The sequence below is a fragment of the Ambystoma mexicanum genome, chromosome 5p (assembly GCF_040938575.1).
Source record: "Ambystoma mexicanum isolate Mex_15411 chromosome 5p, UKY_AmexF1_1, whole genome shotgun sequence".
NCBI classification, from domain to species: Eukaryota; Metazoa; Chordata; class Amphibia; order Caudata; family Ambystomatidae; genus Ambystoma; species Ambystoma mexicanum.
In genome coordinates, this window is record NC_090930.1 from 651932334 (window position 1) to 651955346 (window position 23013).

General features: G+C 48.4%; 1 protein-coding gene across 2 annotated transcripts in view; it reads left to right on the plus strand.

Annotated features, from left to right (window-relative positions):
• Positions 1-23013, plus strand: part of CSTF2 (cleavage stimulation factor subunit 2) — a 557664-nt gene that overhangs the window by 154156 nt on the left and 380495 nt on the right. For both annotated transcript variants that reach the window (XM_069613003.1, XM_069613004.1), the window contains exon 4: positions 11429-11565. In XM_069613003.1, coding sequence (XP_069469104.1) covers positions 11429-11565 — 137 coding nt within the window. The remainder of the gene's footprint in view (positions 1-11428; positions 11566-23013) is intronic.

Sequence of the window (23013 nt, forward strand, 5' to 3'; positions counted from 1 at the left end):
AGCGCCCAAGGAGACGCAGGTTGCACCGGCGGCCTCCTCGGACCGTTCAGGTTCGAAGCCCCTCTCGCAGCCGCGACCAGTGACTGGGCTTTCGGCAAATAAGGGCGCCGCCCCCAAACCATCGGCCGGCGCGCACCAGCAGAGAGCGCACGCCGCCGTAGAACGATCGACACCCGTAACGTCGAAACCACAGCCCTCCGCTGACAAACGAGTCGCAGAGAGCTTGGCGAGGATCGTTGTAGCCGACGCCCAGAAGCGTACGCCGAAAGACACGTCGAGCGCTACGCAGAGGTCGAAAGACACGCCGAAAAAGCCCGAAGAAAGTCAGGGACTACCCCCTCCAGTCGGGGGGATCCCCCAACACACCGGAAGGCAACTGGACACTTTCCTCGACGTTATGGGAGAGGTCGAGCCGTTGTCAGCTAGATGACACTAATTTTCCCCCGCTAGACCGCTCAGGGGTACCCCATGAAACCATGGAAAGGCTCCATCTCTGCATGGAGAGAATGGAGAGGTTTATGAAGACCCAGAACCCTCCCACTCCCAAGAGAACAAGAGAAGGGCCTCAGGAGGACCCCAGGGCCAAATATCCGAGACTAGTCAATCCCCAGCAGGACACAGCCTCAGACTTCCATAATGCGTATGACCTCACTGGTGAGGAACAATACTTGGAGGAGGAGGATGAATTTGTGGACGATGAAGAGGGACAGAACCAGGAGGAAGGTCTGGAAGACAGCCCAGACATGGTAGGAGAAGGCTTCGGAGAAAATCCAGAAGGACCTTCTCATCCCTGGCAATCCCCATCAGTATATTCGGACACTGATGTCCTGAACCTAAATCCTCCTGACAATTCACCTGTTAGAAACTCGACTCCCATTGACGATCAGCCCACATTCAATTCCCTGTTGCGCAGAGCAGCAGCACATTTCGAACTGGACACTGGGGAGATCTCTCCTGAAATAGACTTTGTGGAAAGAGTAATTAAGGAGAAACCCCCAGTCAGCCAGACCATTCCCCTCCTCGCTTCAGTGAAGAGAAGAATCATCCCTTCGCTATCCACACCCGCACTAATCAGAGGAGTTAATCCAAGAATTGAAAAACTTTTCACTCCTTCACCCTCAGACCCGCTGTACATCAGGGGACATTCCATTCTGGATTCCCTTGTAGTAACTAATACAAGGAAGAGGGCAGGGGTGCCGCTGTCCACTAGCGAGGCACCACCTGACAAGGAGGGCAAGAGGTTATATGCCCTTGCAAAGAGAGTCACATCCTCGGCTGCCTTTTCGGCAAGAATTGCGAACAACAATTCTTTGCTAGCTAGCTACGCGGACGCGCAGTGGGCCAAACTGCGCAAAGACGCCGAAGAAGCGCCGAAACCACTACGTGCACGCCTGCTATCAACTATTGGCGAAGGAACCCAGGTCAACCAGAGCATTGTAAAGTACTCTCTGGATGCTGCAGAGACAGCTGGTTCAGGGAATACTCCTAAAACGCCATGTATGGCTGCGCAACTCAGGGTTCAAACCGGAGACACAAGCGTCTTTAATAAATAAACCTGTTGGAGACTCAAACCTCTTCGGGAAAGCGGTGGATGAGGCTCTGGAGATGGCTAAAAAAGAGTTCGATACTATCAAAACGCTTGACCAGATCTCTAAGCCTACTACCAGACGCGGCTATGGCAACAAACGCTTTTTTCGTGGCCAACGCCAACAGCAGAATCAGCAGCAACAGTACCCTGCCACCAATTACCAGACCAATAGTGGGCAGTACAGCCAAAGAGGCCAGCGCCGGGGCAAAGGGAGAGGTCGGGGGTCCTCCCCCAGACGCTCCCAAGCCCCCAACACCAAGTGACGTGAAGATTCGCGTCCCCTCCCGTGCAACACCGGTCGGGGGCCGGATAACTTCCTTTGTTCCAGCATGGGAGGGAATAACGTCAGACCGCTGGGTACTTTCCACCGTTGCCCACGGATACTGCATCGAATTCAACAGTTCCCCAACATACAGACCCCTGAGCGGACGACGCATGACACCGGAACACCTTGCCATCCTTCTCCAAGAAGTACAACAACTGCTGGAAAAAGGAGCCATAGAGGTCGTGCCTCTATCTCAGGTAACGGAAGGTATTTATTCAGTGTACTTCCTTGTACCCAAAAAGGATCTAACCATGCGCCCTGAATTAGATCTGCGCCCAGCGAACAAGTTTATCAAACCCCAGAAGTTTCGTATGGTGACCTTACAGGAAGTGATCCCACTGCTATCACAGGGAGATTACATGACAACATTGGACATGAAAGATGTACACTTTTATATTTTAATGATGCCAGCGCACAGAAGATACCTCAGGTTCATGATAGAGGGCAAACACTACCAGTTCAGAGTGCTACCCTTCGGCATAGCATCAGCACCAAGGGTATTCACGAAGGTACTGGCAGTGGCAGCGGCCCACCTGCGCAGATTGTCCATCCCAGTTTACCCTTACCTCGACGACTGGCTCATAACAGGGGATTCTTACGAAACATGCTTCTCCAATACCCAAAAGACTGTAGACCTTTTGTTCCAGTTGGGCTTCTCCATCAACGAAAAGAAGTCCAGCCTAGACCCCAGCCAAATCAAACAATTCCTAGGGGCTCTAATTCAAACAAAGGACGGCCTTCAACGAGAGGGTCCAAAACATGCTGTTTCAGATCCCTCAATATGTGACCGGTCGAGAGGTGACGGTACGCAAAGCAATGCGCTTGCTAGGCATGATGGCGTCGTGTATTTATTTGGTACCTCACGCGTGCCTGCGCATGCGCCCTATGCAAGAGTGGCTCAACAGCCAGTGGTGGTCTTGCAGGCCTTGGTTCTCTCGCTACGGTGGTGGACAAAGGAAAACCTGGAAAGAGGCAAACCCTTTGCCACACCCGCGGCGGAAGCCACTCTAACCACAGACGCATCCCTCACAGGATGGGGGGGCTCACCTATCCCATCAGACTGCTCACGGAGTGTGGACTCCGAACGTAGCATCCATACATATAAATCTGCTGGAGCTACTAGCTGTGTTCAAGGCGCTAAAAGCCTTCCAGGAACACCTACAAGGCAAGACTGTGTTGGTCCTTACAGACAGCACCACAGCCATGTACTACATCAACAAGCATGGGGGCACCCACTCTCCAGGACTGTCCAAACTGGCCCAAAATATATGGAAGTGGGCTCTCAAACAAAACATGTTCCTACTGTCACAACATGTACCAGGGGAACTCAATCTGCTGGCAGACAAACTCAGCAGAGATTTCCCCCTGCCCGAAGAGTACGAATGGCGACTGCACTAAGACATCGTCTTTGACGTCTTCACACAATGGGGATTCCCAGAAATAGACCTATTCGCAACCCTGGAGAACTCACAATGCCTAAGTTACGCCTCCAGGTACCCCCAGAACCAATCCAAGTGGAACGCTCTATCGATGCAATGGTCAGGGAAATTTGTTTACGCTTTTCCCCCGACTCCACTTCTCAACAAGGTGGTGCACAAGATGCACCAGGTACAAGTGACCATGATACTGGTGGCCCCAATGTGGGCCCGACAGCCATGGTTCGCTCACTTGATGGAGATGGCTCTATCTCCCCCAGTGAAACTCCCCTGCCCGTACAACATGCTGTCACAAGACAAGGGCAGGACTCTGCATCCATGCCCCCAGAACATGAACTTAGCAGCTTGGCTCCTGAGATCATAGAATTCGGACATCTACAGCTCCCTCAGAGATGCATGGACATCCTCAGGGAAGCCAGAAAACCTAACACTCGCCACTGCTATTCTAGCAAGTGGAAGAGATTTGTCATCTGGTGCAGAGGAAAAAGCATCAACCTGATTGACTGCTCTCCCACACATATTGTTCTATACCTGACCCACTTATTGGATTCAGGTCTAGTGTTAAATTCCATTAAAGTCCACCTAGCGGCACTTTCTGCATACACCACTTCCCAACTCAAGGTGTCGTGGTGGAAGATCCCTGTTATAAAGGCCTTCATGAAGGGAGTAAAGAGAATACACCCCCGATAGCTGACCCAGCTCCCGGATGGGACCTTAACGTGGTACTTACCAGACTCATGGGCTCACCATTCGAACCCATGCACAAAACATCTCTTAAAGACCTCACTCTTAAGACTGCTTTTTTAATAGCTATCACCTCCATCAGGAGAGTAAGTGAACTACAGGCTCTTTCTGTTCTAGACCCCTTCGTTACAGTTCAGAGATAGGGTGGTTCTACGCACGCACCCAAGGTTTGCTCCGAAATTAATCTCGAAATTCCACGTAAACCAGTCTATAGAACTGCCAACTTTCTTTCAAAATCCTTCCAACTTGGCGGAAAAAAACTCTACACACACTAGATGTGCGCAGAGCGGTCATGTTCTACATGGAAAGAACCAGACCACTGAGGAAGACTAATCAGTTCTTCGTCTCGGTGGCAGCAGGAAGAGAAGGGGATGCAGTTTCAAAGTCCACTATTTCTAGATGGATTGTTCAATGCATCACTCTCTGCTATACTCTTGCTAAGAGAGAACTGCCCTTTAAGCCAAGAGCACACTCTACTCGAGGCACGGGGGTGTCCATAGCATTCATTGCAAATGTTCCCCTTGAGTCCATCTGCAAAGCGGCTACCTGGAGTTCTGTGCACACCTTTACAAAACACTACTGTCTAGATGCACACTCGAGATCTGACTCCCAGGTGGGACAGGCAGTATTAAGACATCTTTTCTCTACTGTTCCTTCTCATAACCCACCGCCAACTCCGGGTACTGCTCGCTAGTCTATGCACAGCATGTGATTCTAAGCAGATTAACAAACATCAGAAGATAATGCATTACTTACCGTAAAAGCATTTCTGATGGTTGTATCTGCTTAGATTCACATGCGCCCACCCTTCCTCCCCGCTCGGATGGAAGGAACATAGACTTCCTTTTATATCTCTCTTTTCTGTACTCGCTCACGTATAGAAGGCTCCCTCAGGGCAGAAAAATACAAACGGAGGGACCTCGACGCGTGAGGGATTGTGGGTACAACGCACGTCACTATAGGGATAGTATTTCAGACACACCCTGTCGACTCCCTTTTCGACTACGAAAAACAAAATGCAATACTCCGCAGTGACCACTGGATGTCGGACCTATGCACAGCATGTGAATCTAAGCAGATACAACCATCAGAAATGCTTTTACGGTAAGTAATGCATTGTCATATTCATATATACTGTGTGCTGAATTTACTTACCTCTTTTGTGTTAGTGTAATTTACAGGTGTCTTTAAATTATTATATACTTTTACACCAAAGCTCTGGTCATTGTTTGCTTGTGCTATTGTATCTCTGTACCTATTGTGTATACTCTATATACTGCCCAACTCTTCTTGAGGGAAGTCTGACTGCTCAGCCACAGCTACCAAGTGAATCTGTGTGGTGCAGACTGCTACCAAGTGGGTTTACTGCCAAACACCTGTAGTCTTAAATCTTTTGCAGTGGTCCCTAAGGGAACTGCACAGGTTTCTGCCTAACATTCGTATTGTGAAGTATATTCTTCGTGAAGATGTCTACCTAGTCTTCCACCCCGCGTCCAGGCTTCAAGAAGTGCGGGGACTGTGGGTCCAAGATGTCGGTGACGAACTCTCACAACGCCTGCCTCTGGTGCCTCGGGGAGGCCCCATGACACGGATGACTGTGTCGACTGCCAGTCGCTCACGCCCAAAGCCTTGCGGGAGCGCAAGAAATTGTTGTCGGTAGGTAAGGTGTCCAAGCTACGGAAGTCGAGGTCTGCGGGGCTTTTGACGGGCGATTCGAGGGGCGACTCTCCGCATCTTCGTCGGAAGTCCAGTGGGTCTCGGTCCCGCCAATGCTCTGCCTCTTCAAGGCACTCCCGGAAGCGCCGTCATCGGTCGCCTTCCCAGTCCTCCTCTGAGGACTCTGCCCATCGGCGGGGTCGCTTATCCCACCAAGCATGCGACGCCGGAGGAATCGGCTTCCTTTGGGAAGACAATTTGTGATTCTCGAATCGCAGGGCACTGGTCTGTCCGTGCCTCCGAGTGGGATCGGTCGAGAGACGCCGCTCGCACGCCTTCGGGTTTGGGTGGTTGGCACGATTCGCGGGAGAGGTCCCACTCGGACAAGGGGAATCGTTCTCGTCATGCACGGTCTAGGTCCCGGTCCTCGACGCGCTCAAGACTGTGTGCACCTGTGGTGTCTTCGAGGAAGACATTGACGCCGGTGGCGGCGAGGTCATCTACAGACTATTTTGAGGCCCCGCCTCCGAAGAAGTCGTCGACGCCATAGGCGCCCAGGCTGTCGAGGGACACGCTCGGGGCTCCAGCCTAGAGGCCTGTGCCGACTCCATCGATGCTGTCGGCTCTGCGTTCGGCGTCGACACTGATTCACTCGACGCCTTTTGGGGCTGTTTCGACGGGGGTACCCCGGGGCTCGGTGGAACCCCCTAGAAAGGCTCTGGCCAAGGTCAAGCATGGCTTTGTTCCACATTCTGTGCCTTCTTACTGCCATCTTGAGTTTATTTCAGAGGTGGATGAGGGCTCTGATGATGGCATGGTTCCTGATACGGTGTCAGATGAGATTTTCTCGGGCCATAGCCAGATTGAGGACCTGCGGCAGTCCCTGCACGATGCCAGTGGGCTGGACACCTCTCCGGAGGTGGAGTTTTGTAGGCCTGAGCCTGGCATTAATGCCGCCGCCTTATGTCTAGGGTCACCGAGTACTTGGGATGGCTTGCTCCCCCAGGGGATTTTCTTCAGGATGACCTTACGGATATCCTTGACCAAGGTCCAACAACTGACCCGGTACTGCCGTTCCATATGTCTCTACAGAGGAGGGTGGTGGTGGCTTGGACTGCTCTGGAGAGTCTCTCGGCAGTGGGCAAGTCATTGCCGCGAAAATACCGCCCAGCCAGTAGCGACCCCTGCTACTTGACCAAGCACCCCACTCCGGAGAGTTTGGTGGTGCAGGCGGCTACGGCCCCGGCAAAGCAGGCGTCGTATCCTACCATCCCTCCTGATGGGGACGACAAGCGTATTGACGGCTGGGCGAAGAAAGTGTTTTCTTCAGGGGTTATGGCGCTTCAGGCGGCCAACTCCGTATGTGCCTTGTCACGTTTCACGCACACTCTGTGGAACTGTTTCCTTAGCGGCTGAACATATTCCCGAAGGGGACGAATGGGATGGTTTCTTTGCCATGGTTCAGGATGGCAAGGATGCCATGTGTGAGGCCGTTCAGTCGGGTTTGGAAATGGCAGATTGCGTCGGCCGGTCCATGGCGGCGAGCACCGTGATACGCAGGTTTGCGTGGTTGCGGAAGTCAGGGTTGGCTCCTGATGTGCAGGCCTGGCTCCTCAACATGCCCTTTGACGGGGAACATCTTTTTGGCAGCAAGGCTGACGAGAGCTTTGAGAGGTTGCAGACCTCCAAAGCTGCAGCAAAGTCGTTGGGCGCTGCAGTTCGCCAACCTCTGCCTTTTCGTCCTAGGGGACAGTAATGGCGGGGAGGTTCCTTTCGTTATTACTCATCCTTTGGTAAATGCGAGAGGAGCTGCCAGTCAAAGGGGCCACCATAGGAGTGCCAGAGGTGGAAAACAAGTTACTCGAGGTGCCATGGCTGCTCGGGCTGTTGCCTCTTTGCCCTCAGGCAACGCCGCAGCCGCTTCAGCTCAGTCTTGAGGCCATGCCCCATGGTTCGCCGGTTGGGGCAAGGCTGGCGCAGCATCCTGCAGAGTGGCGCGCCATTACTTCAGATGTGTGGGTTCTGGAGATCATAACCCACGGCTATTGTCTTCCTTTCTGGCAGAGGCCTCAAGACAATCCACCGGGGAATCTCTTTGAAGAGTCAGGATCCGCTCCTTGCACAGGAAATTCAGTCCCTGCTGGAGAAAGTCGCCATAGAACTGGTGCTTGTAGCGGAGAGGAACAAGGGATGGTATTCCCCTTTCTTTTTTGATTTCCAAGAAAGACGAGGGTTTGAGACCCATCATGAACTTGCGCGGTTTGAACAAACTCCTCAGGGAGGACAAGTTCAAGATGGTTACTCTCTCTCAAGTCCTCCAGGCCCGTCAACTTCAGGACTGATTGGTGTCTCTTGACCTCAAGGACGCTTATTTTCATGTGCTGATTCATCCAAATCACAAGAAGTACCTGAGGTTCGCGGTTGGCGACTCGCACTTTCAGTTTCAGGTCCTGCAGTTCGGATTGACCTCCGCCCCGAGAGTCTTTACCAAGCTCAAGTCCTGGATCATCTGTCAGTCACCTGCCATTCCCTCCACAAGCTGGGCTTCTCCCTCAACTTAAAGAAGTCCCATTTGACACCAACTCAGAGGCTCCAGTACATCGGAGCTGTGCTCGACACGTCCCTGGGGCAGTATTTTCCTCCCCAGGTGAGGACTCATCACATTCAGCAGATGGTGCACAAGTTTCAGCTTGCCCAGAGTCTCTCAGCGTTCGAGTTCTTGAGATTGCTCGACCTCATGGCATCCTGCATTCTTCTGGTGCCAGAGGCCAGGTTGCGGATGAGATCTTTGCAATGGGCACTCAAGCTCCAGTGGTCTCATTCCTCCGGCAGGTTGTCGGACCCTGTCCAGGTGCCGTCCTTGGTCGCCCAGGACCTTCTGTGGTGGGCCGTCAAAGACAATCCGATGAAGGGGGCTCCATTTTGGCTACCCTGGCCGGAGGTAATGATCGTGACGGACGCATCCCTCACGAGATGGGGAGCTCATGCCAACGAGTTCATAGTCAGCGGTCGTTGGTCTCCGTCGGAGTGCAGACTCCATATCAATCTGTTGGAGCTGAGGGCTGTCGGGCTAGCCCTGAAGACTTTTCTGCCGACTGCGAGGGAAGAATGTCCTGATCCTGACGGACAACATGGTGGCCATGCACTACCTCAACAAAAAGGGGGGTGGGGCAGGGTCACTTCCTCTGTGCAGGGAGGCGATGCAGCTCTGGTTCTGGGCAATCCAGCAGGAAGTTTCGATCTCGGCAGTTCATCTGGCAGGAGACGAAAACGAGACGGCGGATGCTCTGAGCAGGCAGAGCGCAATCTCTCACGAGTGGGAGTTGGCTCAGGATATTCTCCTGGAGATCTTCGCCCTTTGGGGGACCCCTCAGGTGACTTCAATCACAAGATTAGTATTTGCATTTATATATTAGATTAGCATACTTTGCAGATTCAGAGTTGCAGAAAGGAAAGGTTAAGGGAAACAAAAAAGCCTAGAACAGATTCTCGGAATATGCGAGGACCACTAAATCCTCCAATGAATTCTAGATAAGCCTTCCCAGCAGTAGCAGTATACATAAGCTACCACCTATGAGGGACAAGCAATATCAAAGTCAATGGATTTAGAGGAGTGTTTTTAGGGAGCTAGGACCACCTAAGGCATTTGAACAGTATGGATCTGATGCACTTCTTGAATAAAAGTCTTGCACAAAGTTGAGTGTTCGGAAGAAAATCACTTGTAGGGCCACAAGCTGTTAAACTTGAGAAGAGAGTTGATATCAAATTGAAAAAGGTAAGCCAATGCAATTCCCAAGTGAGAAAAACACGGCTACAGGCAAAGTACCCCTAGCCTAAACCGCACCTCTGGTTGGAAGAAGCGTGGTCCAGCTGCATTCCGTCTTGCTACAGCGATGCAGACCCTGGTTCCTAAGCCTCAGTCGTGGGGAGAAGAGGGAGGACTTCTGGAGGGCTACTGCTGCAGTACTCGGGAGGGTCGTCTGCAGCTTCTGGCTATTTTCTGTTCAGCGCCACTTTGCAGTTTCAGCACTTAGCAAACAGCAGCACTGATGCGAATCTCGGAAACGGATTGGACTTCCTTCACTTCCTCGGTCCTGCGCTCTGGTGAGGGGACTGTGGATATGGAGGTCCTGCTCCTGGAGCTTCTAGCCAGAATCGTTCTGCGGCAGACCTTTCACTCTACAACGGACACTCAAACCCAGGCATTGGGCTCTCACAGCAATGGAGAAGCACAGCAAGTCTGGGATGGTGGTTCAGTGGAGTTCGTCTCTGGGTTAGTTGGTCCCACTAACCCAAGGCCAGAAGTTGTTCCATCCAAAGCTTCTCTGTCTAGATGAAAAAGGAGGTCAGCACAGCAAAAGGGCTTCACCGGGCAACTCAAAAGGTTCAGGAGGTTGCAGAAATTTTCGTTCAGTTTCTTCGTCAGGTGTTTCTCCCAGTAGTGGTCGACTCCGTAGTCCCAAAACCCTCGCCTTTTAAGCAGTTTTCTCCCATTCATGCACAGCCTAGGCTGTCAATCACACAGAAGAGTGGCTGTCCTGCCAATCAATCGATACTAGTTGCATTCAGGCATTCCTAGAGACAAAGGACAGGGGAGATTCGGGGCCCTCCCTCACATCCTGTCCTTACAGACACACTGGAGCCGGGGGCAGGCATCAGGGCTGAAGCCCGACTAAGGGCTCAAACCTGTCAACGCACAGAGCGAAGGCCAAGAAAGACCTCACAAACAGATAATAACGAAAAAAGAAGACCGGGCCATTTGGACAAAATGGTAACGCATGGGTGCAGTACTGCAGCTGAGGGTTCAGCCTGCGGTAGAAAAGCACAATGGTAGGAAAATGAAACCACTGCCACCAGCCATTTAAAGTAGTGAGGGTAACATAACAATGTTACATGAGAAAATAGGATAAGGGGCTCCTAGGTAAACCCCCTCGATCCCCAAATGAGTGATAAAAAAGTCCCACTCACTCAGGAGTTAAAATTGTCTGGTATAAGTGCTGTGGGTCTCTAAGGTGGGAGGATTTTAGTACTAAAATGTAAATTCTCCCCAACATAAGGTATCTTTAATATCAGGCAATAACCATATTACTAATGGTCAGGAATGCTTGTTTATCATCAAATGCACTTTTATTATGAATGGAATCTTGCACTTAACTGGCTGTTCCTAAATGTATATTGCACTTTATTGCATTGGAAAATGCCTTCTTATATTGCACAAAGCACTTAATTGTGTCATTTAATAGTTTATCCATATAGAAGGGTACCCTACATCTTTTCTGAATGACAAAGCCTGTTTGTGTATCCTGGTCGTGTGTCCTCTGTTTATGTATGTATGCGATAGGTCATGTTTATTGTGATAATTTTATTATGTTTTAATCTTGAACAGGGTGGCCTAAATGTATTCACCTGATAACTTGATAATTGTTCTTTCTGTGTTTTAATGATGGAAAAGAATTTAAAGTAACTGTGTGCAAGTGGAGAAATAAGGTGGTGAGAGACCTTTTATACCAGGCCAGTTGCGTGCAAATTGACATTTTTAGCCCCCAAAACCCACCCCTGCGCCCCGTGAATATGTTACTACCTCGGTTTACCTATTTTTTGTTTTTGCTTTTCACCTTCTGATTTTCTGAATGCTTGCTATCAAAGTTGCAGCACTAATGTGACATTCTTACCCGTCAGGTCTTGGAACAGGGGCTCCCATTATTGAGTCGCCATATGGTGAGCCTGTCAACCCAGAAGAAGCTCCAGAATCAATTAGCAGAGCTGTGGCTAGCTTACCACCTGAGCAGATGTTTGAGCTAATGAAACAAATGAAGGTGGGTAAGAGGAAAGTGGTCGGATCTTGTTAATGACCGTAATCTGCCCACACAGTATCCTCCCATGGTGCAATGTGTATAATGTATGATTAAGTATTGCTTTGTGGGTTCCTGTGCATTCATTTACCCATATGCTCTTCTTTGGATCCTTTGTGATGTGTTTAGGATAGGCTGCTTGCAATGAAACTTTTTACATACATCTTTCTGTGCACCATATTTTTTAAATGCATAATGCAATTTTGATTACCGTATACTCAAATACTTCATGTGGTGCAAGTTCTGTTCTTAGGCCATTTTGCTTTTGGGTAATCATTCTGGCCCATCGGGCCAGAATACCCTGAACAAGGGCATGCACTGTCAAAGGGTTTTACACTAGACTGGTCGGTGCTCTGTGTGACTGGTCGGTGCTCTGTGTGACTGGTCGGTGCTCTGTGTGACTGGTCGGTGCTCTGTGTGACTGGTCGGTGCTCTGTGTGACTAAAACTTGGATTGGGGCTAGATTGGGAATTCCACACTTCTTGCAAGGAATGTGTGTTGCTGGGCAGATGTAGGTGCATGCCAATGATTGCATAACACTTAAGTGGGAAGGATTTGCTTCCTTCAAATATGTAGCCCTAACCTGAATCTTGGGTAAGAGAAAGAGGGTCTGGATCCATTGCAGAGGTTTGCGCATGGAGCCAAGAATCTGAGTATATAAGACATGACTGAGATGGACCACTGTTGCTACAGGATTAACAAGTACTCAAGCCAACCACTGTAGGCTCTTGAAGCCACCTTCTGCGGCTAGGTGAGGGGCAGAATTCCAATTTTTTTGGCTTGATTTGAAGGTGCCTGCCATTCTTTGCTGGATTCCTTGTTTTTTTTATTCCCTTTTCCATTCCAGTCAGACTTGGGCCAAAGCCAAACAGAGAGTGGCTTTGTATATTCTGTCCTCTGCTGTAAAACCTTTGACTCTTAAGGCAGTGGTCCCCCAAAGTCTCTGCATAGTCTCCTAGAGAGAGAATAATGTAGCTCTGCGTCATGTGCCTTGGCTGGTGTTGGCTTTTTTGCCTGTGAAATTTGTTACCTGACTGGGCCCTTTTTGATCGCCTCACCCGTATATCAAAATAGAAGTTGCCTTTTTTTGCCTTGAATACCTGAGTTGCTAACTGGACTATCCCTTATTCATCTGAGTATGGGAGTGGATGTGGCCATCTTTGGCCATTGGATGTATGCCCCAGGACTATGTGCTCTACACTGCCTGAAAGAAGCATTTCTGAATGGCAGATAGTTTTCCTAAAGTCCAATTGAGGTAATACTTAATAAAACTATCCCTTGGCATACAGCCCCCCCCCCCCCCCCCGAGTCTGTACTGCCCAAAGGATCTTGGTAGAATGGCAGAGCAGACAGGCTTATCATAGGAGGAAGATGTGAGCTGTAGGTAAGTACACTGAACCCAGTAAGGACAATAGTCCAAAAACTGTGTTGGGTAAGATTTTCATAGAAATGGTAAATCTTCCTGACCTGTGTCAAGCCCAGAACTTTTTGCTTTACTGGTGGGATTTTTTCCCTTTATACCTCTGAGTGGGAACCTTTTTCCAAACCCTCAGAATCCTTTCCTCTTTTTATGAGTGTCCATTTTTAGACTCTCCATGGTGTCTTTGTAAGTTTTTCTCTTTAACAACTTTTCGGCAATAAGTGCCTGTTGTTGCTGGGTTGCCTTACGGGCTCCCCTTTAAACTTTCTCTCGCCAACATTGGGAAAACTACAGTTAACAAGAGTAGAAGGGATCTTTGGATCCCTTTTACCTTTTATTTGGTGAAATCAGCACACCCCACCTTATGTGGAGTGCTGGGGAGATGCAATGTATCCCATTTCACACTAAAACTGTAACAATTCTGTGATACCTTGTATTAATTTGGTGCACCTTTACCACGGGCTGTGTTCACAGCTGCAGTACAGGCAACTAAGGGTGCTAAGTTTACCAAAATGGCCCCTGTCTTCTTTTCTTCACCATTTTAGTGTATCTTGTCCTTTCTTGTTCCTTCCCCGGACATCCAGGGCAGGAAATTCCTTTGTGTGATTTTTATCCCCCGGACTCCCCGCCCAGGCTCCAATCTCTGTGAGGGTAGGAAACGAGTGAGTAGTCCAAAACTCCACAGCCCGTTTGTCTTCCTCCTTGCCTGAATGGGGACAAATCCCACTGGGGGGGGGGGGGGGGGCGGCTGTCTGTCCGGATTGGACAACCAAACTGCCCCTTCTTGTAAAATGCAGGGAGAGAATGCAGAAATTGTGCTGCAATTCCTGTGAAATACTGCCAACCTGGAAGCTGAAGACAAGTAGACCACTGAAACCGAAGAGGATGATGAAGGATAAGCAGCGGAAACGATTTCCAGCGACCGGAGAGCCTGCTGTAGCGGTTTCTTCCAATCTACCTGGGACTCTGGAAACGATGACCCAGAGCCTGGTGAGACCCACTAGACTCAAGAAGACCTACATTTTGAGCCATCCCACGCGTTGCTGTGACCTTGCATTACTGCAATACCCCTATACCCTGGAACATCATGCCACTGTGCGGTGCATGCTCTTCTGAAAATCGCTGAAACTTCGTGGGCATCCTGGTGGAGCTCCAGAGACACGAATAGTCCGAAAACTCCCCTCAACAGAGTGCTGGACCTTTGTAACGACAAGAATTCAACAGTGATTTTCTGTCTTCTTCTGTGCTCCCGAAAAGGCACCAAATCTGCAAAACCGCATTCAGCCGTAAGGAAAACCTTGCCTAGAGCCTTGTTCATCGATCCCTGCTGCAAAGTTCTTTCTGAGGTCTTGTTTTCAGTAACCACGATGAGGAATCCACTGACCGGGTATTTGGCTGCAGACCCTGAAGTTGTCCTGCTGCAAGATCTTCAATGCTGAGGTACTGTGTTGGCTTGGGTATGTACTTACCTTAGGTCTCTTAGCATTTCTGTGTAGCTATGGGTTGTTTTCTGTGATGGGGAGGCTGCTCATCCAGTGCACCAGTCCCACTGCTAGGGTGTCTTCTGCGAAGACCCTGGACCCTCTTCTAACTCTAAAGTAAAGTACTCACCGGTTTGTCCAGTCTACCTAAGGAACTCTGACTTTTGCTACTTAACCTATCCTGACACTGCCTGTTAGACACTAGATCCTAGTGACCCCCTTCTGCCACTGAGAACACTCATGCTCAAAGAATAAGGGAAAGACTTTTATGGGATTGGGCCTTTTGCCTAGAATAGGAAAAAAGTGTTTACAAGCTACTTACTTGTAAAAGAGTTAGTTGGTAACTGTAACTCTAAGAGAGAACAGTTAGAAAAGTTCTTACTTAACTTGAATGTGTGATGCACTATTCTTAAAAGTATGGTTAACATCTTTCTTTCCTTAGAAACTGTTTTTCCATTCTAATAGAAAGTAGATGTGAAGGTATAACACCTGTGATTAGGTTGTGCCTCCCAAAAGTAATATGTTGGTTTCACCACATTATTACTGCAGGGTAATTGTATGAGTGATTTCCCCCCCCCCCCCCCCCCCCCTATCCCAAACTGGGTCTTGCTTCCCCTGACTTGCTGTTAGCGTGTCCAGAAAAAGTCTGTATTAAGTTGTTGCCTGCCTAGAATAACTTCGAGTCATTCAGTTAAGTGTAACATTAGGGTTTACTTTCCCTGTGCTAGCCAACACAGTGTCTGTGGTTCCAACTGTCCCTTTATAAATCCTACATCAGTCACTTGTATAGTTGGGAAGTATCTAACTTGGACTCCTTGTGAGATTAAAAAGGCATATGGGTTTTACTTCTGTTAGGCAAGATTGTATGCAGTATCCTTTGGGTGCACTACAATAACCTTGACCTCCTGGCAATAGTGACCCAACCTTTGGTACAATTCTGAACTACGCAGGTTGGTAGTGTGGCTGAGCAGCCAGGCTTATCTCAAGAGGGGTCAATGTGAGCAGTAATGTTGTGAGACAGAGTTTCACCTTAGCAGTTATTCAAATGAACACTTACATTCAAGATTTCTTGATAAAAACAAGTATTAATTTATTTCAGTCAGTTGTATAAGCCTTCTTCAGAAGGGAGCAATATATGTAACAATTAAAATACACTTAGTTTCTCTAAATCAGCTGATACCCATTGGGGATGACACACACACTTCCTACACCCTCAGGTGACTTAAATAGCTAGGACACTGGACATTGATTTATCACGGGTACATTTTAGAGTAATACTGAGTTTGAAAAGAGAGAGGAATAAAACAAAGGTTAACAAATAATTCATAAACGGGTAAGTACTTTTGGAAACCTTCCAATGTCAAATAAGTTTAACCCTTTCCTGGGGAAAATATACAGCACAGAGTCAATGGTAAGAAGAGTCTCTCAGGGAGCCAGGAAAGCCAATGTTGATTGCACAATGTCTAGGGGAGCTGAAGACCTTCTTTGCAGGTAGGTAAAGTCTTGTACAATGTTTTTAGAAATGTTTGTAGAAAAAATAGAACATGTGAAGGGCCACAAGCTAGGATGCTTGTGAGGGGCAAAGCTTTAGTAACTCTGCAAGGTAACCAAGACGGGTCTCAACTGAGAGCAAGCAAGGCTAGACAACAAGAGGTAATTACTCTTAGACTTTACAGTACCTCTGGTTAGATTAAATTGTTCCAGCTGCCTTCTGTTCCTAGACAGCTCTGCAGACCCTGTTGTTCCTGAGCCTCAGTCATGGGGACAAGCGGGAGCACGTCTGGGGACTCCTGCTCTGCAATGGGAAGGTCAGCAGCAGCAATGTGCAAGCTTCAATTCAGCGGTTCTTCAGTGTTTCAGCTCCTTGCATCTGACAAAAAATAGCAACACAGCGGTGGACTTTCCTTAGATCTGGGATCCAGCACTCTGTCGAGGTGGCTCAGGCTTGGTCAGTCCTGCTTCAGGGAAGTCCTGAGGATCTTCCTGGCTCTTTGGTCTGACTTAAAAGCAATGCACACAATCTGGTGTTCCTCTCCCTGGCACTTCGGTTGCAGCAGTGGAAGTGCAATCAACTCCGAGAGGATGTTCAGACAGGCTTACTTTGGAGTTTATTGGTCCCACCAAATCAAAGGGAGAAGTCGTCCTTCCAGGGCTTTGCCTAGTCGCGAACAATTCTGAGCTTCAGCACAGCAGCAGGGCTTCACCGGGCAAAACGACGGTCCAGGAGTTGCAGCAAGTGTCTATTCCAAGTTCTTCATCGGATTCCTTCGTCCAGTGGTCGACTCTGCCTTCCAAACCAAAACACCTTGCCGTTTATGCAGGTTTCTCCCATTCATTCCAGCCTAGCTGTCAATCACACAGCAGGGTGGTTATCCTTGCCGGCCAATTACCTTTGGTAGCATTCCTGTAACGAAGGGGATTAAGCACGGGGTTTTGGGCACCTCACTCACCTCCCTCACTTCCTGCCCCTGCCAGACATACTGGAGCTAGAGGCGGGCTCCGCTCGTGAATCCTGCCAAAGCCAAAATGAACAAAGGGACCAAACCTGATATCAAGAAGGACCTTGCCAACAAGAAATGACGAAAAAAGACCAGGGCCATTTTGACAAAATGGGCACCCACGGGTACTTTACTGTGGCTGCGAACGCAGCCCTTGGTAAAAACACACAATGGTAGTAAAAAGTAAACCACTGCCACCAGCCATTAATTGTCGAAAGGGTAAAATAAAAATGTTACATGAGAAACGAGACAAAGGGGATACTAAGTAACCCCTCCAGCACCCTATTGTAAGATAGTGTGTGCTGGGTCTAGAAAGTTACAAAATGTAAGTAGTCATTTTCACTTCACTGCTCTTGGAAACTGTAGTTTCACCAAGAGAAGGTATTTAAACCTTTGTGAAATCTAAGACTTGCCTGTGTCACTGCGCTGAAGGTGCTGTGTGTCACAATGTAAAGATGATGCCTATGGAGTTTAGACAGGAGAGCAGGAACTAACAATTCTGTTACAGGGACAAGCTCATCTTTAATGGCTGGTGGAAGTGATCCCTTTTTACTAATTTGATTCACCTTTACCGTGGGCTGTGTTCACAGTTGCAGTAAAGGCACCTAAGGGTGCTCATTTCACCAAAATGGCCTTTGTCATCTTGAAAAGAAACAAGAGTCCAACACAATAAAAATACAGGAGAGGGTGAGAAAAAGGGCTCTCTCTCCAGGTTTAGAAACCAAAAGGGTGGGGTCTGTAAGGTAGAGGAGAATTAGCATATTCTGAGATTTCTCCCCAACACTCGTCTCCCCCCCCCCTCCCCCCCCCCCCCCCCCCGGCTCTGCCACACCCTCCCCCAGACTAAGGGACAGGAGGATGTAATCCACTCATGGATAAATCGCCTTACTCCAGTTGGTCATACATTCTGGAGAGACCATCAGCATTTTGGTGATTACATACTGATGGTCTATAGTAAAATCTAACCCTTGAAGGCTGATGGACCATCTTAACAATTTAGGATTCTCCCCCTTCATCTGCATTAACAATCTCAAGGGTTGGTTGTCTGTCTGAATCACAAAAGTAGATCCATACAATTATGGTCTAAACTTCTTCAAAGACCATACAATGGCAAAACATTCATGTTCTGTGGTTGCCCACCTTGTTTCTCAGTCCTTCAGTTTCTTACTGATGAAGCATATGAGGTGTTCCCTGCCTTTCTCATTCATCCAGCTGACTCAGAACTTCACCTATTCCTGTATTTGAAGCATCAGTTTGTACAATAATGGATTGGTTGTAGTCAGGAGCTCTTAAGACTGGAGCTTGAGAAAGGGCTTTCTTAAGTCCTTGAAATGCCTTGGTGCATTCCTCATTCCACCTGACCTTCTTGGGGAATTTGGGTGAGGAAATCGCATTCAAGGGAGAAGCTATGATCCCATAGTTCTCATTGAAGTTCCTATAATAACCAGTGAGACCTAAAAAGGCTCTCGCCTGGGTTTGAGTAGTAGGGGTGGCCCAGTCTTGTACAGCTTGTACTTTGCTAGGCAATGAGCTTATTTCACCACCTCCTACCTCCTGTCCAAGGTGGACCACTTTATTCTGTCCTATTTGAAATGTGCTTGTCTTTATGGTCAGATGGGCCTGCTCAAGAGCCTGCAATACATAGCCTAGGTGGCCAATATGCTCTTTCCAAGTAGGGCTGAACACTGCAATGTCATCCAAGTATGCCATGCACAAGGCCTATATCCCACTCAGAACCGGATTTACCATCCTTTGGAATATAGCATGTGCATTCTTTAGTCCAAACGGCATAACCTTAAACTGGTAGAGGCCTCCTGGGGTTGAAAATGCTGTTTTCTCCTTGGCATGGTCTGTCCACGCTATTTGCCAATAGCCTGAGGTTAGTTCATATGTACTGAGGTACTTGGCTGTACCATGTTTATCCACCAGGTCATCTGTCCTAGGTAAAGGATGGGCATCAGTCGTGGTGACTGCATTAAGAAGAGCTCTATACTCCAAAGGAATCTCAACTCCTTGGCTCCTGCCTTTAGTACTAGTACAACAGGACTAGCCCATGGACTCGTAGATGGCTCTATTACCCCAAGATGAAGCATCTTCTTGACCTCTTCCTTTATGTGGGTTCTTACATGGTCTGACATTCTGTACCCCCTGCTTTTGACCGGTAGATGGTCACCATTGAGAATACCATGCTGGCCCCAAGGGGTCAAGCCTGGTGTCACTGAAAACAGGGAGGCAAACTGATTTAAAATAACCTTGCACCCTGTCTGTTGGTCCAAAGTCAGATCAGAAGAGAGGTTAACTCCTAGCTTTCCATCTTAAGGTTGTCCCCCAAGAAGGTCAGGTAGAGGCTCACTCTCCTACTCCTCTTGATCAGATGCTAAGAGCAAAGCTCCCATTTCTGATCTGGATACATATGCCTTTAGGCGGTTCGTGTGAAAGACCCGCGGTGCCCTCCTTGGGGTTGCCCAAGTCCACCAGATAATTGACTGCTCCAAGTTTGCCCACAACCTTGAAGGGTGCAATCCATTTGCCCTGTAAGGCCCTCTGCCTTGTAGGTACCATAACTACAACTAGCTGATCTTGAGTAAGCTCAACCAGGTTGGCCTTCTGGTCATGCCAGTGTTTAACGAGTCCCTGACGTGCTTTCTAGTTATCTGAAGCTTCTGTCATCGTGTGCGTCATTCTCCTTCGGAGACCTAACACAGTTGGTGACTCTCACTGGCTTGGGGGATGTTGGGGCGAATTCTCAAAATGTGCTAATTCCGCTCTACCTTAAAGAACCCCAGCTCTTTTGCTGAACTTTTACTCTGTACTTTTGAATTCTGTTTGTTTTCTGTGTTTATTTTTTTTAGTTATGGAGTTTTAACCAACTCCATAGGCATCATCTTTTTTATTTGTGTCACAAAGCACCCTTAGTGCAGTGACACAGGGATGTATTGTTAGACTTCCCAAAGGTTTAAATACCTTTTCTGGGATAAACTACTGTATCCCAGAGAATGTAAAGTGAAATTGACTTTACTAGTCTTTTCCAAATTCATAGACCAAGCACACACCATCTTACAATGGAGTGCTGGAGGGGTTACATAGTATCCCGTGTCTAAAAACTAATGTAGCAGTCAAATGCTACCCTTTACTATTGAAAAGGCTGGTGGCAGTGGTTTTACAACAAACTACCATCATTTTACCCGACCCCGAAAACCAGTACCTAAAAATCACAGGAGCCACATTTTTCAAGATGGCGCCTTAAGGCCCTTTGTTTAAATGGGTCCCAGTCTTCTTTTTTCGACATTTCATTTTGGAAAGGTCCTTCTAGTGTTTTTCTCTGTGCACCAAACCAGGTTTGGTCACTTTGGCGGGCTTCAGGACTGAAGTCTGCCTTTGGCGCCTGAGTGTCTGGGGTGGGCAGGAAGTGAGGGAGGTGCCCGAAACTCACTGTGCTTAGTCTCCTAGAGAGACCCAAATGCACTCTGGCAGGATTGGCTGGCTGACTGTCGGGCAAGGACAGCCACCCTGCTGGGTGAGTGACAGCTAGGCTGGAATGAAAGGGAGAGAACCGTTTAAAAGGCGAGTCTCTTGGACTGAAAGGCAGAGTCAACCAATGGAACGAAAGAACCAAAGACAAGCTGGAAGAGGAGGCTGCTGCAACTCCTGGACCGCTGGTTTGCCCAGTGAAGCCCTGCTGCAGGTCCGAATTGCCAAACTCCATTCGACAGAGAAGCTCCTTCAAGGACAGCTTCTTCCTTTTGAGTTGGTGGGACCAATCAAATCCTAAGACACCTGGATACTATTCTCAAGGCTGGTTAGGATTAACCAGGGAGAGGGACACCAGCTTGTGCTCTTGAATCTACAGCTAACGGAACTGAAGTGATTCCATTTTGTTTGCTTTCTTCAACGATCCCATGCATTGTAGGAGTCTCCCGACGTCCTCCGTCTTGTCCCCACGACTGATGGTCAGGAACAGTGAGATCTGCAGGAACTACCAGGAACCACGACTTCAGCATAATTTGTTTCTTCATATAAAGGTACTGTGCCAACCCGATTGAGAGAACGCCACTCTCGCAGTGGAAGTTCGTGAAACCTTCCCAACTTGCAGGCCTAATCAGCTTGTGACCCTACAAATTATCCTTTTTTCGCCTAAACTACTTCTAAAACTTTTGCAAAGACTTTACCGTTTGATACCAGAACTGCTCTTTCCTATCCAGAACACTAGCCCATTGACTTTGGCCTGGCCTCTTGACTTAAATTGAAAATTTCTGGTGAACTGAAACTATTTGCGCTGCCTAGAAAGTATATGTAATCTATTCTACTTCTTTGTGTCCTTTTTGCTCACTGCTAAGTAGCTGAACTGCCATTTTGCTCCTATTTCAGGGGAGCTCAAATTGTCTCAAAAACCTTTGTATCGGTACATTAGTTGTCTTCTTCTAGTGAAATGACTATGTAATAAATTAATAAGTGTTTTTACCAAGAAACCTTGAGCGTAGGTGTCTACTTGAACCACTGTGATTGAAAGTCCTCTGTGTAACTACTTGTACTGCTCCATTCACTCTTGAGATAAGCCTGGCTGCGCTCGCTACCAAAAATTGTGTGGTACAGATTTATACCAAAGGTTGGTTTTGCTTACACCTGTAGTCCTAGTTGTGGGTAGTGGTCCCAGAGGGTATTGCATGCAATTCTGCCTAACGTGGGAAGGAGCACTCTCCAACCCTTCCTTTATTAGGTCCAATGTACCTCTAACCGGATGACCATAGAGGAGCTCAAAGGGACTGAAGCTAACCCCTTCTTGAGGGACTTCTCTATAAGCAAAGAGAAGGCCTGGCAGTAGAAGGTCCCACTTTCTTCTAAAGGGTTCTTCTAAAGCACCTATCATGCTCTTCTTAGTTCTATTAAACCTCTCCACCAACCCATTGGTTTTGGGATGGTAGCCTGTTGAGAACTTGTAGGTCACTCCACAATTTTTCCACATGGCTTGCATGTAGTGGCACATAAAATGGGTGCCTCTGTCTGAGATAACCTCCTTAGGAAAACCTACCCTGGTAAAAATACCAAGGAGGGCCTTAGCCACTGTCTGAGCTGTAACAGTTCTCATAGGCATTGCTTCAGGATACCTGGTAGCATGATCTACCACAACCAATATAAATCGGTTGCCTGGAGATGTGGCAGGGTCTAGGGGACCAACAAGGTCAATCCCTACCCTCCTAAAAGGCACTCCCACCACTGGGAGGGGCACCAAGGGTGCCATGTTCTTGGCTCCACTCTGATCAGGAGTCTGACAAGTAAATACATTCTATAGAAGCTGTCACACATCAGACCCCATCTCAGGCCAGTAGAAATCCAGAGAGATCCTTTCCTTGGTCTTCTTAAAGCTTAAGTGACTAGCTAAAGGAATCTCATGGGCTAACTGTAGAAACTGGAGTCTCGCCTTCTGAGGCACTGCAAGTCTTCTGTTGTACCCTAGGGTAGGCTCACTGTAAAGGAGGCCAACCTCCCAGTGCAGCCTGTGCTTCCCTGGCTCTTGCCTTTCCAGCTGGGAAGCTGCCTGTTGGCAAAGTCCTTCAAGAGTAGGACACTCTTTGACCTCTGCTGAAGTCTGCCCTACAGGGGCCACTTTCTGCAAGCAAAGTCTGCAGCTCAGGATGGGCTTTAAGACCCAGATCTCCAACAGGGGGAAGGTCCTCTTCCAGCTCTGTTTCACCAGTAGCTGGTTCACTATCCTCTGGTTGGTCATTGCACTCGGCCTCAACTGGTGGAGTTGTCTGTCACACACCTGTTCAATTTCTTTCGACCAAATGCCCTCCTCCGTCTCCTCACCTGAATAGTTGGAGTCGGACCTGTAAGAATACTTGCTCTGTTAGTAACTGTGCTCCTTTTCGTGTTTCCGTTGTGGTGACCTTTCTTGGTAGCTAGCCACAGTGGCCACCTGTGTACTGTAGCCCTGTGGCTCCTCCACCGAAGCAGGCAGAAATGGGGGAAAAAGCGGAAGGCAAAAAAAAAAACCACAATGCGATTTTGTTTG